The following is a 16,894-nucleotide window of genomic DNA, read 5'->3' as shown; positions in this document are numbered from 1 at the left end:
AACCAGTGCTTTAATTTAATTCAGTGAGACTAGTCCAGTGATAACAACTGACCTAATGAAAATATTTGTGGTGGCTAAGCCTTAATAGTAAGATACCATATTGCATTTGTAGGGTATGAATAACCATTTATTCAAAAACCTTCCTTCTGTCCTGCTGAGTAGATGCTTCAGTTACACTTTATTATCTTGGGTTCTTTCAACTAAGTCGTATTCTGAGTAGACTGCTTGAAATCAATGGCAGGCTTAAGTCAGTTGACTTCAGTGGGACTTCTCTGGGTATGACATTGTCGGCTAAAATCAGTATATGTGATGGTAGACTCCCAAATAGAGAGTAGGATCTTATCATAGACTCTAAGGCAGTGCCAAGCATATAAATATTAAAGTGCTGAAAAATTAATAGATCACTTGGTAATCTAGAAGCAGGTGACATGCTGCAACTACATACAGTTTCCACCATCCCTCTTTTTCCAGTTTTATCCTTTTTCTGAATTCTGCTTTCATGAGGCTGACTAGAAAATTGCAAGGTCTGCAACTATCAGTCTGCCTCGTATAAAGAAGTTCCAGATGCAGAGGTCTCTGGTTCTTGGAGCTAACAGTATTCAGGGCTTTGAATAGTATTTCCTAGGCCATTTATTTCAAAATACACTTGTTGCTGACCAACAGTGCTTTTTAATCATTGTGGATTAAAGCAATAAAGTGTCTGGATATGTTTAATGTTCAATTTTTTATTTCAGGCCCTAGTGAAATAGGTACACATCTTAACATCGTTTAAGAACAAACCTAGTATCGTCATTATACTATAGGATGCATCTGATGGTATCTGTACATGAGTGGAACAGACTTCCACTCCTGCAAGAGGACCTCACCATCTTTTCCTTCCTTGCAGCCCCCTCATGCTCTGAAAAGAGTTCAGTCACGTAATGTTGGATTTCACTTAGTAAAAACCTATTTCATTTCTGTCCCCTCAGCTCTTCCCAACCCCACGTCCCTTTAACTTGATACCACATACAGTGAAAAAAGATAACCTGAAAACTCAGTTGTACATGTATGTAATTCCATAATATTAATGTGCTTCTTTCTCTCTTTGCAGGTAGCTGTATTGAATCCTATAAAGAATCCTCAGTTGGAGCTGGCTATTGTCATGCTAATAGTCCCCTTCTTTGTAAATGTTGGTATAAACAAACATTTTCTGGATATTTAGTGTGTTTAAAAATATTTATACTTGGGAGTGCAAATACATTGCAGTGGCACTTGACGGAACATAAATGTAAAAGGTTAATTGGCTTTGAACATAGCATTTAGTTGTAGGACAGGTATCAATTTTTTTATCATTTCTAAATCCTCTTCAAAGAAATAGTGATTTCTCTTCCATTATGGTGATTGTAAGAACATTAATGGATAAGTGGGAAGCCAACCCCCCCCCCACACACACAACATATACACACTCTTTGCTTTCAAAAGTAGGGAATAATCAGAAATCATTTTAAAAATTAGTTTTAATCCTATTCATACTGAGGCACATAAATTGATTTGAGCTGCTTGTCTGTTCTTTGACTGTGTTCAACTACTCCGTGAAGCTAAGCGTGCTGATTTTATAGGGGCATTTTTCTTACACAAGTAAAGGCTCCTGAAGATCTGCACATGTTCCGTTGGAAGTACATGCAGATGCACACTAAACAATAACCACATTGCTAAGTGTAGGACTATTTGCTTTTTGTGCCAAACAGTATCTTTAATAATAATAATAATAATAATAATAATAATAATAATAATGATAAATCTGTCATACAGGCAGACCAAATCGATGCTTCTTTTTCTTTACAGTTTCCCCAGCCACTCCGGGCGACTCCCAATCGAGTGTTAAAAACAATACAGCATTAAATATTATTGCCATACTGCTAATATGCACTTATATTTACACAACATTGGGAGCTATGAATAATTACGATACTTTGTTATTTAATGCCATTATTTCATAAGTTAACTAGCTGTATTTTGTATTTCATGTGCTTCTCCGTTACAATTACAGTTTTAAAATACTTGACCACCATTTGACTTTTCAAGTGGCCCAAGGGAACAACTGTGTACAGTGTAGGTGGACATGGGGCTTTTCGCTCTTGAAATATTTTAAAAGAGGAAGCAGTTTTGCACCAGGCACAAATTGAATAAGGTTTTGTATGTCAAAAGTAAGATCTTGCCTCAAGTCAGGAGAACAACAGGGTGCTTTTATACACCGCTGTGCTCCGATTGCTGCACTCAGATAAATATCTTTCATAAATGAAATATGTGCAGCCTTGTGCAGCTGATCTTTTCAGAAGCAGCATTTATAATAGATGGGTCACCATCTCATGTATCTCACGTCTGATAACATGTGTGACTAAAACATTTAAAGGATAATCTAATCAATATTCAGCAAAACACTTCAAAGTGCAGCAAAGTCCTAACTCAGAGTCTTCAGTGAATACCAAATCTGAAGCTGGCACATATTTCCAGTCAATCTGTCTGCCACTCTTTATTTTTTCAATCATGAGCCACATCAGAGGGCACACAATTTAAATAAATGTTTGCTAAATGTAAAAGTGGATAGTTTTTTAGTCCTTCTGTTGTCTTGGTAGCACTCTGGGTTTTTTCTTTGCATTATCTTACCTGCTGAGTAATTATACAGGAGAAATGTGAACATTCACTGCGAGTATAAGAATTCTTACATAGAAATGAGTTTTTGTTGTATATGCTAATCCACTAAAACCAATTTTTTATTTTCTAAGCAAGTAGGGAAATGTGCTACACCTGGGTTGCCAATGAGGTACCTTCCCGATGTTGCTGGACTATAGCTCCCATCATCCCTAGCCATCAACCAGGAAAGCTGAGGTTGATGGGATTTGGAATCCAACGACATCTGAGAGGGCACCAAGTTGACTACTCCTGTTTGAAACATCTCCTTCATGTTTTCTTTATAATTGAAGCTGCTGAACACAAGTGTAAGGTGCTCAGCATTCTTGGTGGCCCATTTAACTTTGTGTGTGTGTGTGTGTGTGTGTAGATAGATTATAGATAGATGATAGATAGATGATAGATAGATGATAGAGAGATAGAGAGATAGATAGATAGATAGATAGATAGATAGATAGATGATAGATGATAGAGAGTCCTTACTGTAAGTCCCTTAAATATGACTGCTGTCTTATAGATTGAATGACAGATGGCACTTAACATTGACTTCTCCATCGTAACAGGCATTCATGTTCTGGGTAGTTGATAACTTCCTTATGAAGAAAGGGAAAACAAAAGCTAAACTTGAAGAAAAAGAAGCTGGGCAGGATTCAAGGAATGGAAGCAAAGTTCGATACAGGAGAGCAGCCTCACACGAAGAGTCTGAGTCAGAGGCAAGTTCTGCATTTGCTATTCCTATAGTTTACAGTAAGCATATGGGAAGGGAGTGATAGTGCAACCTTATGTAACTTTAGTTTTTGCTTTTATTCCAATAACGGTACTGTATCTACTCCTTTTTGCGGTGTTGATAAAGGGCAAGGTTAACAGTTACTTAAAGACCCAAGTGAGTCATACATACTACTTGTTTAGCTTACAACACTTCCCTCTCCCCCTTATAAAAGTGTGTTTGCATTTGAAGATACTTTTGGGTGAGTGAGGGAAAATAAATACGAGTTCTGTCTAATTGCATGTCAAAATTTTGCCTATAGATCCTAATTTCAGCAGACGATGAAATGGAAGAATCAGATGTTGAGGAGGATCTTCGGAGATTGACTAACTTAAAGCCTGTAAAGAAAAAGAAGCATCGATTTGGTCTGCCTGTATGACAGATTCTGTGGCCTGCACATTTGCAGGTTTTGTGACAGATGCTTCTACGGACAGTGGATTTTTCACTTGGCAACACTATGCTTATTGCCTGGAAACTGACTCAGAAGAAACAGAACATGGATAGTGGGGAAAGCTACCTGTTCAGTTGCACTATGGAAACACTGACCAAATATGCAAGAGTACCTTTTCATCATGGGTGGAAAAATTCTTGTTACCAAGGCGATTTGTACGCAACCCTTTTGAAAAAGGCGCCATAGAGCACCATTGTTTCTGCTATGGTTCCTGAACGATATTATGAGAGAGACGTTGGATTAACAACATTTGAATCAGTATGTTTTATTACTAAAAAAAAAAAAAAAAAAAAAAGGCTTTTGCAACATATTCCTAGGACAGAATAGTTTTGCAGTTACAAATCGTAACTTAATATTCTTATGTAACTTTACTTCTTAAGGGTACTTTTGGCTGTCAAAGTTGCCCCACCCCCCTACCCCAAAGCTCCTCTAACCTATTTGAACTTTTATATTTAAGTTATATTTTCATACTGGGGTATTTAAGGATTGTGTTTGTCAAAGAAAATTATGTTGTTACTTTCTGTGTGTGGTGAAAAGGTCAAAAACTTGCAGCAAAAATAATTTTTTTTTCATTGTGTCTGTCATATAAAGGAGAGTCGTGTGACAAAGGGAAATGGTGGCCAAGTGGCTACTAGTTACACATGGCCTTGAATGGGAGATCTGCGCAAGCCTGGCTAAACCAAAACACAGTGAAAGGCAGCAAGTAGTTGGCAGATTAAATCCCTGGTCACTTCTGTGACCTGAAGACCATTTGGTGTATACATGGTCCTGTGCACATTAGCATAAAAGCAACAATAATTGGCAATTCTATTTGTCGCTGAATATTTTAGAGACTTCAGTAATGTTGGTTTCTTAAGTGCTTGCAAGTCTTCTGAGCCCATATCTCAACTATTCCAAATCTGAAGCAACATTCCTTTTCTATATATATGATATTACAATCTTTCCTTTGAAACGATAACAGTTGGGCCTTCATGTGATCGACAGCTATGAATAGTGATGTAACAGGATTTGTAATTCTGTTCTTCCTTAGAGTGTTTCTTACTGCTACAAAGTGTGCTGATCACTTTTAGCAGTAACTCATTCCTCAATTTCCTAAGAACAAAATAAGGCCAGAGGTAACAGCACCTAATGCATATACTCAACCATTAAATACAACATCATGGTAGTTGCTGCTTTTGTTGTTCTGCTATCCTATGGTAACTGAGAATATCTCTCTTGTCAATGGAATACTTGCCTACCTGATTTGGTGCCCACGACTTATTTTGATGCTAGTCACTGTTTGGTAGTTTTCCATGCTCATTTAAATCTTTGTTACAACAAAACAGCAAAAGTGTTTTCAGAATAAGAAGGGGGGGGTGCAAATCTGTAATTTATGGTATCTGAATATCAAACTGTATTTCAAGCCTTACAACACTTTCAACGACAGGAGCTCGGACTTTTCATATATATTTTTTTACAGTTTTTATATGTGTAGTCTGTCTTAAATGTGGTCGGCTACACAGGCAGCTGGTGTTGGGGGATATCACTGGACTTTGGGGGGTAGAATGCAAGGCTCCATTGTTGCTTTTTGCTAGCTTAATGGCGGTAGTTCTGAGGGGAGTGACATTTGCCTCACTTGCCCAGCTGCCCATAAGAAGCATCTTAATGGGCGATGCATTTCGGAACTACATAATGAATGGTGGGGGTTGTTTATTTTGCACAACATCATATCTGCAATACATTGTTACATGTTGGTGTTCAGGCTGAAAACAAAGGGAAATGATGCTTATCTCAATATAAAGTTAAGCAAAGCCTCTGTTAGGAGGCGGGGAAATGTCTGTTCTGTCAAGAATCACACCTGAAGGCAGGTTCCATCACGCCTTTGTGAGATTCTTGGGGACAAATTAGATGTTTATGACATCCTTATTATGACATTTAAGACATCCTTATCCTCAGTAAGATTTATATGCAAATAACATGCATGGACTGCCCTCTGGACTGGGGCCACAGCAGAGGGAAAAGGATTAAAGCACCTCTCCTCTCCCTCATGCTTGGGTCCCCGTGCCGATGGGGTGGTCCATACTTGTAATCTATTTTTAAAAGTTCATTCAGGGACTCAAAATTGTGTGGATGGCATCTCATTTCTGCAGAATGGCAGATACGGATATGATTTGTCAATTTAACTTACTTTACCTGAGCTAGTGAAACAAACCGAGATGAAACCGTAGACCATTTATTTATTTTTCAGTTTAATAATACCTAGCTGACTAAATCCAAAAGCTTAACTTTCTTCATTTCTTCCTGTGGCTTCAGTTACATGAAATGTCTGTTTTAAACAGTGTTGGGATGGGGAATTGTAAAAAATGAACCCAAAGCCTTAATTGTGTTAAATATTCCAACTTGGAGGAGACCTCAGATTTACCATTTTATTGAATAGCATGAGGCATTGGAGAGCAGCTTAATTCAAAAACCTAAAGAATAAAGGGTACTCTGTTCAGCTTTTTTGCTGCATTGTTGTATTTCATGGTGCTTTTTGTGTCTTGCAGCTTGACATGATGAAGCAGTACTGGCCAAAGATGGGTTTAAAATGCTCAGATGTCAATAAGTGTGCATGGACCACGTTTAAGAACAATAAAAATTGCCTTTGTGGGTCGCATCTAGATCTATGTTTCCCACAGCAGTCAGATTCCTCTAGGCCAGCCTTTCTCAACCTTGGCTTCCCATTTGTTGTTGGGCTACAACTCCCATAATCCCTGACCACAGGCCCTGCTGGCTAGGGATGCTGGGAGTTGTAGTCCAACAAATGTCTGAGGACCCAATGTTGAGAAAGGCTGCTCTAGCTGTTACGCGGGACATCAAATTAATGGCCTTCTGCTGTCAAGTCCCCAGTAGCTGGTATTTAGAGGTACACACTGCTTCTATACAGAGGTCCCGCATGGTTGTCACAGCTGTTAGATCAGTTGTCTGTAAACATCCATAAAGCTGTCAAAGCTAGTGGTCATTGCTACATCACGTCAAAGTTAACATGTGAAGAAGTTGGAGAATGGCTTGAATTTGGTCTAAGCTCTTCTGTAAAACAAACTAATTACTTTTGGAAAGGTGCAATAGAATAAAGGAACAATAATTTTGAATGGGGGCAGGGGCAGGATACAGCCTAGCTGAAATTGGCTGTGTTTTGTTCTTTACAGTGCTGCATTTTTGCTTGCACTTAAATTGATTTTGGGTGTATTGGCTTGCTCTTCATTGAGTTGTGGCAGTTTGAAGAGGGCAGAGGAAGTAGGCAAAACCTAAGTGGAACTCTGAAGGTCAATTTGTAAAGATCTTGTCACCAAAAAGTGTACTTCAGTCTGTGCTTGAGAAACCTGATTCTAATGTGACTAATGTGGTCCAGTTCTTTCTACGCTTAAAACAAAAATAGTACCGTGTGCTGAATTCAATGGAGAGACTATCAGTTTCCCCTTGCCAAATGGATGAGGTCCAAAAATGAAACAGACCATGATTTGCCTCATTGACTGTGCATGATATCATGTGCCCGACATAATTATTTGGGACATCCTGTGGTGGTTATGTTGTCATCATTTTCATTAAACATATTAGTGTCTCCCATACTATCTTTAAATGAAATGCTGTGTGTTAATGTTACTGAAAAAAAAATGTGTAACAAGCTTCTCTTCAGGGAAAAGACCTCATACTCGTTGATGTGTCAACCAAACTACAGCAATGCAAAGTGTTCCAAAGGCATTCCCCTCACAAGCATGTGCTTGGTTTCCAGCTATGCCTTGCTGGAAGGAAAGCGGTGGGAGGAGGGCTGTTCAGCCTTAACATTTCCTATTTTGAAATCTGGGCATCTTCGCCCCTGTGCATGGCTAATTGCAGATCGCAGCATCCATACAAAAGCAGTGTGGTGGTGAAGGCAACAAAACCAGCCACATCGGCCGATAGGAAACTTGCAATACATCAAAACTTTTGTAAAAGTTTCCGGTTAAATGACAGGAAATTACTATGGTTTTACAAAGCAAATGTGTTTTTGGTTTTTTAAGGGATACTCTTTGCGATTAGGATTTTTGGGTGCATCTGGGATTCGAATTAAAAGTAGGTCCCTTAAAGTTAAAAATGCAAGTCAAGATGTCCTCCGGATCATGTTTAACTTATGGTGTTTCATTAAAATGGAAAGAATGTTATGTACCTAAATCATGGTTTACAATAAAGTTTTGACTTAATAAAAAAAATTTCCCTAGGTCTCTTCACTTCATTACCTGCATATTGGATTTATTTAAGATACAGTTAACTGGCGGTAGCAGATACTACAAAGGGGTTGAATCTGGTAACCCAATGGTCATTTCTTAACTATTTTATTGAAGATGGCCCCACATGAAGAGCACTGAGGGGGTCCAATGTAAATGGACTCAGTGCATGAGTTACACCTGAGACCTGGTTCCCTTTCTCCAGGTAGGGTTGCTGCAGTTAGCAAAGCAGTTGAAGCTGGCAAAGGTATTCCCAACCACTGAGACCATGTGTGTACACAGAGATAGTGCCAGTTTGTAGGATAACCCCCAAAGCTGTACAGTGGTACCTCAGGTTACATACGCTTCAGGTTACATATGCTTCAGGTTACAGACTCCGCTAACCCAGAAATATTACCTCAGGTTAAGAACTTTGCTTCAGGATAAGAACAGAAATTGGGCCGTGGCGGCAGCAGGAGGCCCCATTAGCTAAAGTGGTGCTTCAGTTTAAGAACAGTTTCAGGTTAAGAACAGACCTCCGGAACGAAGTAAGTACTTGACCCAAGGCACCATATACTTGGTACTTCAGGAAAGGTATGACATCATCTAAGACAGGTTAAATATCTCCATCCAGAATTAGAGTTCCTAATCAACAGCTTGTCTAGCTGAAGTTTTGGCTTGTTTGCCTTCATCCATATCCCCTTCCCCTCAGCTGTACTTATCTCAGCAAGGCCTACTTCTTGCTTTTGGAATTCAGCTGGAGAGAGTAGTGGAAATTGATATTAAAATGGCCCAGAAGATTGACTTTTTGCTGAAGAGAATTAGCAACTGGGAAGTTCAAGCACCTCATTTTCCCCACTTAAATTTTCTCCACAGTGAGTGTCCCTACTCCAACATTATGGGGAAGTGGAGGAAAGACTCCTTTTTACCCTCATTACAGCTAGTTCTGCCCTTCTGGCTTTCCATGAGATTTATGTATGTATGCCTAATACTGCAGCCTAAATTGAGCATCTGCAACACAAAGCACTGCCCTTTAAGGCTATAAATAGAGGCTCAGAGGGTTCCCTTGGAACAAGTACTTGTTCAAGCAGAAAGGACAAGACTTCCACATAGTTCTGCTGGCCCAGCTGTCTTTTCTTGTCACTTGTGTGGTTCTTCTCGCTTCAGCCACACAGCTCAGTAAATGCTGTGAACCTCAGTCACCGCTAAGAATAAACCTCTCAACATCAAGGCTGTGTCAACCTCAAACACTCCAGGAACTAGATTGGGAAGATGACCCACTAGACTGACCTCACACAAGAGTCTATAAAAGTTACGAGAAAGCCGACTACTTCAGCCTTTGGATTTTAAACAAGGAGACTACTGGTACTCTTAGTGCAAGTGCTGCAGCGATGTCACAGGTATAACTAGCTTTTATTTTTTCCTTTGCTTTTCTAGCATTAATACTGGTCAGCATTGTGCTTATCTGCAGCTCTGTTAATGCTATAGCTGCAAACTGAATCAGCAAAGTTGGTGCTGCACAGCTTTGGGAACTTGGGTTCAGCAATTAACTATTCTAGCAAGTTTTGGGGACTAAGAAAAATGTGTTTTTAGCTTTCTCCTGCTATCCTGCTTTCCCCCTTCCAGTATCAATGAATACATTTAAGGATATAGGGCTAGTGTTTTAATACATGCTAATATTTTTATAGAATTCTTGAATCTTGGGGTTATGTACGTGTTCAGCTTTGCTTGAGCAATGATAGCTCAGTCTTAATGACATAACACTCTGCTAACTTCTGACAACAGAATAAAGTTTGCTGTTGAGGCAAATGTTTTACAATACTTGAGTTAACAGTTGGACAATCTGTAAAGCTGAACTTTTCTTCCTATCCACCTTTCAAGATGAGGTGGGCGGTTTTTTTGTAGGGGAACATTATGCTAACAAGGGCTCAGAGTGTAGAGCTGCCTTGTATGTCGAATTGCCACGTGTTCTCTTTTTCCAGGACGCATCCCCTTTTTCAAGAGCAGAATTTGAGACAAATTGCACTTACTTGCTTTGATTGGCCGTCATAGCATCCTCTTTTTGCTCTTCAAAATATGGCAAGATGGGGATTTTCATCATATGGAGGCAAACCATGCTTTCCTAATGGAACCAATTATGTCAGGGCTAGGACGAAAGGGAGTTTTGGAGCAGATTAGGCACACAGGCAACAACTATTCAGAAGCTGCTTTAGGAGGCTGTGCATAGGAATTTTGTTCTGCTTAGTGTCTGTTCAAAGTAAATATTCACTGAAGGAATACTAAAGATCTTCTAAACAAGCACTCATTTCCCTGCCACAGTTTCAGATAAATGGTAGGATAGATTGTTGGTACGGCAAGCACAGGAATGGTTGCAGGCTGAAAGCTTTGCCCATGACTAAATTTGTCACTTCATTAACACTGGAAATAATGTGTTCACTGGCAGGAATCGTATTATGGCCTTGATGCCAGCAGAGCTGCTGATCTCTCTGGGCTATAGTGCTTGTTGACTGCTTTTCTATCATGGGGGAGAGGAGGTCGGGCTAGGTCTGAAAGTTCCCTAACCTCATGGGGCCTGCTTTTAACTCATTTGGTTGTTTATAACATGGTGAGTTGCTCCTGTGGAATGGCCGTGCCAGCACGACAAACAGCCAGGTGTTGGCTGATCTGCAGAAAAGTACTTCAGTTATAGGCATTATCAATCTGTGGGGACGCTGGTGGCACTGTGGTCTAAATAACTGAGCCTCTTGGGCTTGCCAATCAGAAGGTTGGCGGTTCGAATCCCTGCAACAGGGTGAGCTCCCGTTGCTCTGTCCCAGCTCCTGCCAACCTAGCAGTTTGAAAGTAGATAAACAGGTACCGCTGCAGCGGGAAGGTAAACTGCATTTCTGTGTGCTCTGGTTTCCATCACAGTGTTCTGTTGTGCCAGAAGCGCTTTAGTCACGCTGGCCACATGACCCGGAAAGCTGTCTGTGGACAAACGCCGGCTCCCTCTGCCTGAAAGCGAGATGAATGCCGCAACGCCATGGGTCATTTACTTTTACCTTTACCTTTTATAAATCTGTGGTAGCGAAAACAGCAAAGAGTCTCATGGCATCTTTAAAAGACACACTTTTTATTATGCATGCAATGGCATGCAGTGAATTTTTTTGTAGGGAGACAGTTAGGGCCAGAGGCCCCAGCTTCTAAGGGCAATGGGGCGTGGGAATATGTCCTGTCATCCTGCATGTGGGCATCGCGCCTCCCTCCCTAATCTGGGCAGAAGCTTCCTGGGCTTTGGAAAGGAGGAGCCAGACTTTAATATTCTGATTTACCAGGAACATTTAGGAGACTAGCCAATCCCCCTAGTCCATTGATTGCACACTATTGGATGCATGCATTTGTTAACTAGCAACTGAGGATCCCACTTCATGGACTCTAGGGCAACTCCAGGCTGTCACTATTTTGGGGGTTCAGCCACATACTGGCAAATTCACTTTCCACAATTATTAGTAGGTCTTCTGCCACAATCTCACTTCCCTGAAAGAGCAAGCTTTTGCAATAAGAAAGGTGGCTGGAAAATGCCCGGAGAACTGTGAGAAAACACTTGTTTTGATACAGCATTGTCTAACCTCCCCACAACCACATCAGAATAAATGCTCATTAAACAGCCAACATTGTCTAACCTTTCTGCAAACAGATCAGGATGAATACTCAGTAAACTGACCATCTGAAAGCACAGAAGCTTGTACAATGATTTGCCGTATTTTTCGCCCCATAGGGCGCACTGGCCCATAGGGTGCACCTAGTTTGGGGGGGAGGGAATAAAGAAAAAAAATTATTTCCCCCCCCCAGGCACGGGGCTGGGGCGGGGGAAACCCGAGCTTCCCCTGACCCCAGCCCCCAGAACAGGCTGCTATCCGCAAGCCTGGGGAGACCGGCGCGACTTCCTGCCGGTCTCCCCAGGCTTGCGGATATTTGCCTGAAGCCCGGAGTGCGCTGCTCAGCACGCCCCAGGCTTCGGGATGCAGGCTGCTATCCACAAGCCTGGGGATACCAGCGGGAACTCCCACGGGCTCCCAAGGCTTGTGGATAGCTTCCTGAAGCCTGGAGAGCAAGAGGGGTCAGTGCGCACTGACCCCTCTCGCTCTCCAGGCTTCAGCGAACGCCTGCATTCGCCCCATAGGAAACACACACATTTCCCTTTCATTTTTGGAGGGGAAAAAGTGCGTCCTATAGGGCAAAAAATACTGTATTCATCTTTAAGGTGCCACAAGACTCTACAGTAATGGTCGGTCACATGATAATTGTCACACCGAGTGCTTTGAAAATAGACACCATTTGGCAACTTTAAAGGGCAGACTAGACCTGAGTCAGAGCACTGGCTCATCGAGCTCAGTACACTTTCTACACTGGCCAGCAGTGGTTGTCCAGGGTTTCTGGCAGTGAAAATTCCCAGCCCCACCTGCAGATGCTGGGACTTGAACCTGGGACCTTCTGCATGCAAAGCAAATGCTCTACCACTGAGCTACAGCCATAGTGTGAAATAGGCTGTTCCCCATTCTGGGCCAGATTCAACTAAATAGACACACTAGCAGAAGCCATGAACTGGGTCTTGCTAGTGCAACAAGGCTTCCTCGTCTCCTCCCCCTATGTGCCCCCACAAATTGGCTTGCATGTGGGTCAGGAGAACCCCTAGAACAGCATGTGGGAGAGGAAAGGGGAAATGATTCTCTTGGCCTAAGCATTTCTGCTTGCCAGATGGAATTATCCTACTAGCGTGACAACGTATTCCTCCCCAAGTGTTCAGGCCTTCAATAGGTCCTCCTGGTTCAGAGGAACACAAAATATTTGAATGCCGTCCCTGTCTGCCCATTGCTGCTGGACAGTTTTTGAAAAGCAAGCTTTTAAAAGTCAGCCTTTAATTTGTTCTTTGCCTGGCGCTGCTCTTTGCTTCCCTAGGGGTCTGATTTCTTTTTTTTATTATTTGGTTCCCACAGTAAACTGGAAGCAAGCTATTCCCACACATTCTTTAAATATGTAGACATCTCCATTGCTACAAATCTTTTGCTTTGCTATATTTAAAGGGCTTTATTGTGTAAGCCAATTAATTTGAGGGTTTTTGTGCCCATATCAATTTATGTCTACTCTATACCAAGATGAACATGCCAGCCTGATTGTTGATTTAGCAAAAAGAGTACCTCCCACTTATTATGGGCGAAGAGAAATGATTTTGCATTCGAGAAAATCTCAGAGTGGATATGTTCAAGACCACCAAGTTAAACAAAACCAAAAATAGAATTTACTTCCAAAAAATGTGCACACAAAGTGGTAGCATCTCTCTTCTGTTTTTCAAAGCAATTACACTAGAAAGCTGAACTGGGGCAAGTTAAAATGCATCAAGTTTATTTTTATATTAGGTGCTTCCCAGTGTGTAGAACACAGTGTCCAATCTGTACACACATCCTTAAGGACAGGACATGGGCAACAGCTACTCTTGTGCATTGACATCACCTTCTCCTCATTACACAGCACCATCAATTGACATAGTCCCCCAAATTTACATAAAGTTCCTTGCCCAATGAGCTTAAATCTATTAGTAGTAGTAGTAGTAGTAGTAGTAGTAGTAGTAGTAGTAGTGCTAGTATTCATTTCATTTCTATACCACTTTATAAGGGGGAAGGAATCTCAAAGTGGTTTACAACCTACATTAAAACATCAAATAAATCAAGAATAAAACGTTACTGAATAATGTATACAGTATACATCCAAAGCAACATAACTAACAGGAAACTAAAATGTTATCTTAAAGATTTCTAAATAAAACATTACAAAGGTGGTCAACTACAGAATGCACATTTAATGCACATTAAATGCAAAAAAATAAAAATCTTAAGCATTTCATGTGGTTACCTGAAGGAATGTGGCCAGGTGATAGGATGGAGTAGCTTAAAATGGATAAGGCAGCAAGTTACCTCTGTTGCAGTTATGCTGCTCCATCTTTTTATACAAATGTGTTCCTTTTTAGCCAGCTCCTGTGAAGAAGAAGCGCCCTCCAGTAAAAGAAGAAGATCTCAAAGGGGCTAGAGGGAAGCTCTCTGGCAACCAGGAAATCAAATCCAAAACCTACCAAGTCATGAAGCAATGTGGTAAGTGTCTACTGCGATCCTTTCTGTGATATAATGTAACCTGAGAGCTGGAAGAATAGATGCTTGAATAGTCCTTTAAACAGCAGATTACTCAACATCCAACGCTAAGTAGATACTAGGGGCACATGTTTCCAACTGCATGTGAATCAAAGTTCTGCTTACAACTGGCCTTTCATGTTGGTGAAGCACCTTTTAGACATGCATCATTTCGCGATAGAGTAATTCAGTTTTACTACAAACAGGAGGTTAAGCTAACCCCTTTCCAGCCCCGGGAGGAGCGCAGGGAGCGTTCGCACGATACACCTACACACTACAGCTGACACACTCACGGGTCACAACACACAGTTTGGAAAGCTAAGCTGTATCCCATCAGAAATGAAACATAAACCATGAATAGGTGCCCCTTTTATGCAACAATGTCTTGTGGTTACAAAAACATTTTTCTTTCTCTCTCTCCGTTTTCTCCAGAACATGTGCCAACTGAGTATAGGCCTTCTCTTTCCCCATTAAAAGAAACATCCCCTACCCCACACAAGGTCTTTCTTTCCTAGCAGATATAGCCACGACAGCAAGATTCTCTCCTCCCTGATAGGTTTTATACTATGATCATAATGATGTTTGCAGGATTATGTTACTTTTGCCATAACACTATGCTCCCAGGGCACACACAACCCCAAAAAACTACAACTGTTCATCTACATTAAACACTAAATGGTAAATATTCCTGCCTTATCTTCTCAGGGGAAGCTTTTCAAGATGGAGAGGATAGGTCACTTCTCTAGATAAATGTATTGTATTTTTTTAAAAAACCACATCTGCCAAAGAGATCCAAGTATCCAGCATTTCTGTGCACACTGACCCCCTGGGTGCATGACATTATGTATATTTCAGGGAACCTTTTCACATCTGCTGTTGAGTGTGAAGCATTCTTGCTGCGGTATTAATTGTCTCCGGTTCTTTTTCCAGAGCAAGCTGGCTCTGCTGCACCATCCATATTCAGCCGAGACCGCACAGGGGGGGAAACGGTATTTGATAAACCCAAAGAAGAGCCTCCGAAGAGTGTCTTTGGCTGACTGCCAGTTTCAAGATCTGCAGCAAATATACATGGAATACTAAACCCCTTATTTTGCTTTCACATGCACCAGTCTTATTTCTTGCGCTGTTAATTCCTTTAATTCCTAATTAACAAGAGAACTTGTCTTGAAAGAAAGGCACTTATTTTTATATGGGGGGGACTAGTTTGCTTTTTGACCTTTCTTAGCTGCGTAGTGGATGATTCGAGTAGAGCAGTAGTTATTGGGCGCAGGCTGGTATTATTATGACCAATTTTGTTACAAACATACATGGATCTCTTCTATTTTATGTTCCAGAACAGTGTCTCAGTTCCAAATGTGGTTATAATTCTGAGCTGTAAAACCAATAAAGCATGGCGGTTCTGGTTATGGCTAAGTACCTTTTTTCCCTTACAGAAAAACAACTTCCTCCCACAAATAACTGGAGGAATTTGTGTTTTCACCCATTGATGCCCAGCGTGAAAATTACCTTAATTCTAGGTAGAAGCTCTATAGTCTATCTGCCCCAGGCTTTGCTTTTGGACAGAGACTTCCACTTAGACCCCTCTAACACAGTACCCTGATATCGCACCTGCTTTAGGTTGGGATGATGCACCAGTTCACCCCAAACCCTTCAATGGGTTACCATCCCACCCAATGCCTTATCCAACTGCACCAAGTGGCAAGAGCACAGCCTTTTTCCCAGGCAGTGGACTGGAATGAAGACTTCCTGACTCTGGTCCATCATCTAGACTCCAGCTCCTTGCCTGCTCCTGGTTGGGCAGTTCAATTTGTGTGTGTGTTGGAAATCTATCCTGCCATCCAAAGCTGGCAGCTGGGAGAGGACCCAAAGCTCAGCTGTGAAGAGGCGACTCTTACCCCTCTCCTCAGGGGTGGAGGAAAAGGCTGTGATGGGCCGAAACCACTGTCCACCCCCAGCAGGGTAAGCAGCCATTCCAAGTCAACACTAACAGGCAGACTAGTCCTGGCTATTGTTCTCCTCCTTACAAGATGGTGTCACCTCCAGTCAGGTGAGGAGGTGGGAAAAATGCCTCCTCTTTCCTGAAGGACCTAATCCCTCAGTTGTCTCCATGGAACATGGTCACCTCTCCATGGAGCCTGGTAATGCAAATGGGGATACTTAGCTGGGCCAGCTAGGGCCATCATATTACAAGGAAGCTGGTTTCCTCTTGTATAGGCCCCAGTTTTGTAGACGGTTGAGACTCCCAGGCACAATGAACCCCCCAGTTCTATAACAATAGAAGAATATTTGATGAACTACATAGTGGCACATACAGTTCAGAATGTTGTATGCTGCAAAGCAATTCAGTTGAACAATTATCCTAACATTATTGTTTGTTGAGCACTTAACCTCCCTGTGGCTTTTTTATTATTTCCATTGCCTCCTTGCAACCCAACACCACCTCCCAAGCTATTTTGAAGGATCTCCTGACCCTCCATTGCAGACCAGGATGGGGTGGGGGCTGCAGGAGAAATTGTGTATTGGAGGGTCTTCCATCAATAGAGGAACTGCATATAACTGCATATAATCCACTGCTTTCAAATGCAAGGGGTGAAAAAAGAGCATGGGGCCACAAAGGGTGATGCTGTCATGTTATTGACTTGTC

General features: G+C 41.5%; 2 protein-coding genes across 4 annotated transcripts in view; both read left to right on the top strand.

Annotated features, from left to right (window-relative positions):
• The window catches only part of LOC310838915 (store-operated calcium entry regulator STIMATE-like), a 38,899-nt gene extending 30,804 nt beyond the window's left edge, over positions 1 to 8,095 (top strand). Inside the window, exons 6-9 of one of the 3 annotated variants that reach the window (XR_014561217.1) lie at positions 1,091 to 1,168; positions 3,234 to 3,383; positions 3,699 to 6,595; positions 6,662 to 8,095. Coding sequence is in view for 2 of the 3 variants with exons in the window: in XM_083726865.1 (XP_083582991.1) it covers positions 1,091 to 1,168; positions 3,234 to 3,383; positions 3,699 to 3,815 (345 nt within the window). In the remaining variant the exon portion in view is untranslated. Of the gene's footprint in view, positions 1 to 1,090; positions 1,169 to 3,233; positions 3,384 to 3,698 lie in introns of all 3 variants that reach the window. The other 2 variants (XM_083726865.1, XM_083726866.1) reach the window with 2 other exon arrangements.
• A 1,110-nt stretch (positions 8,096 to 9,205) lies between these two features.
• On the top strand, positions 9,206 to 15,656 carry MUSTN1 (musculoskeletal, embryonic nuclear protein 1). The gene is made up of 3 exons (XM_083726896.1): positions 9,206 to 9,489; positions 14,094 to 14,214; positions 15,181 to 15,656. The coding sequence occupies exons 1-3, from the start codon at positions 9,481 to 9,483 to the stop codon at positions 15,285 to 15,287; spliced, it is 237 nt and encodes a 78-aa protein (XP_083583022.1). The 5' UTR covers positions 9,206 to 9,480; the 3' UTR covers positions 15,288 to 15,656.
• The last annotated feature ends 1,238 nt before the right edge of the window (positions 15,657 to 16,894 follow it).

This window comes from Podarcis gaigeae, assembly GCF_964106915.1.
Source record: "Podarcis gaigeae genome assembly, chromosome: 2".
NCBI lineage: Eukaryota > Metazoa > Chordata > Lepidosauria > Squamata > Lacertidae > Podarcis > Podarcis gaigeae.
This window is presented reverse-complemented; position numbering and strand designations above follow the sequence as displayed.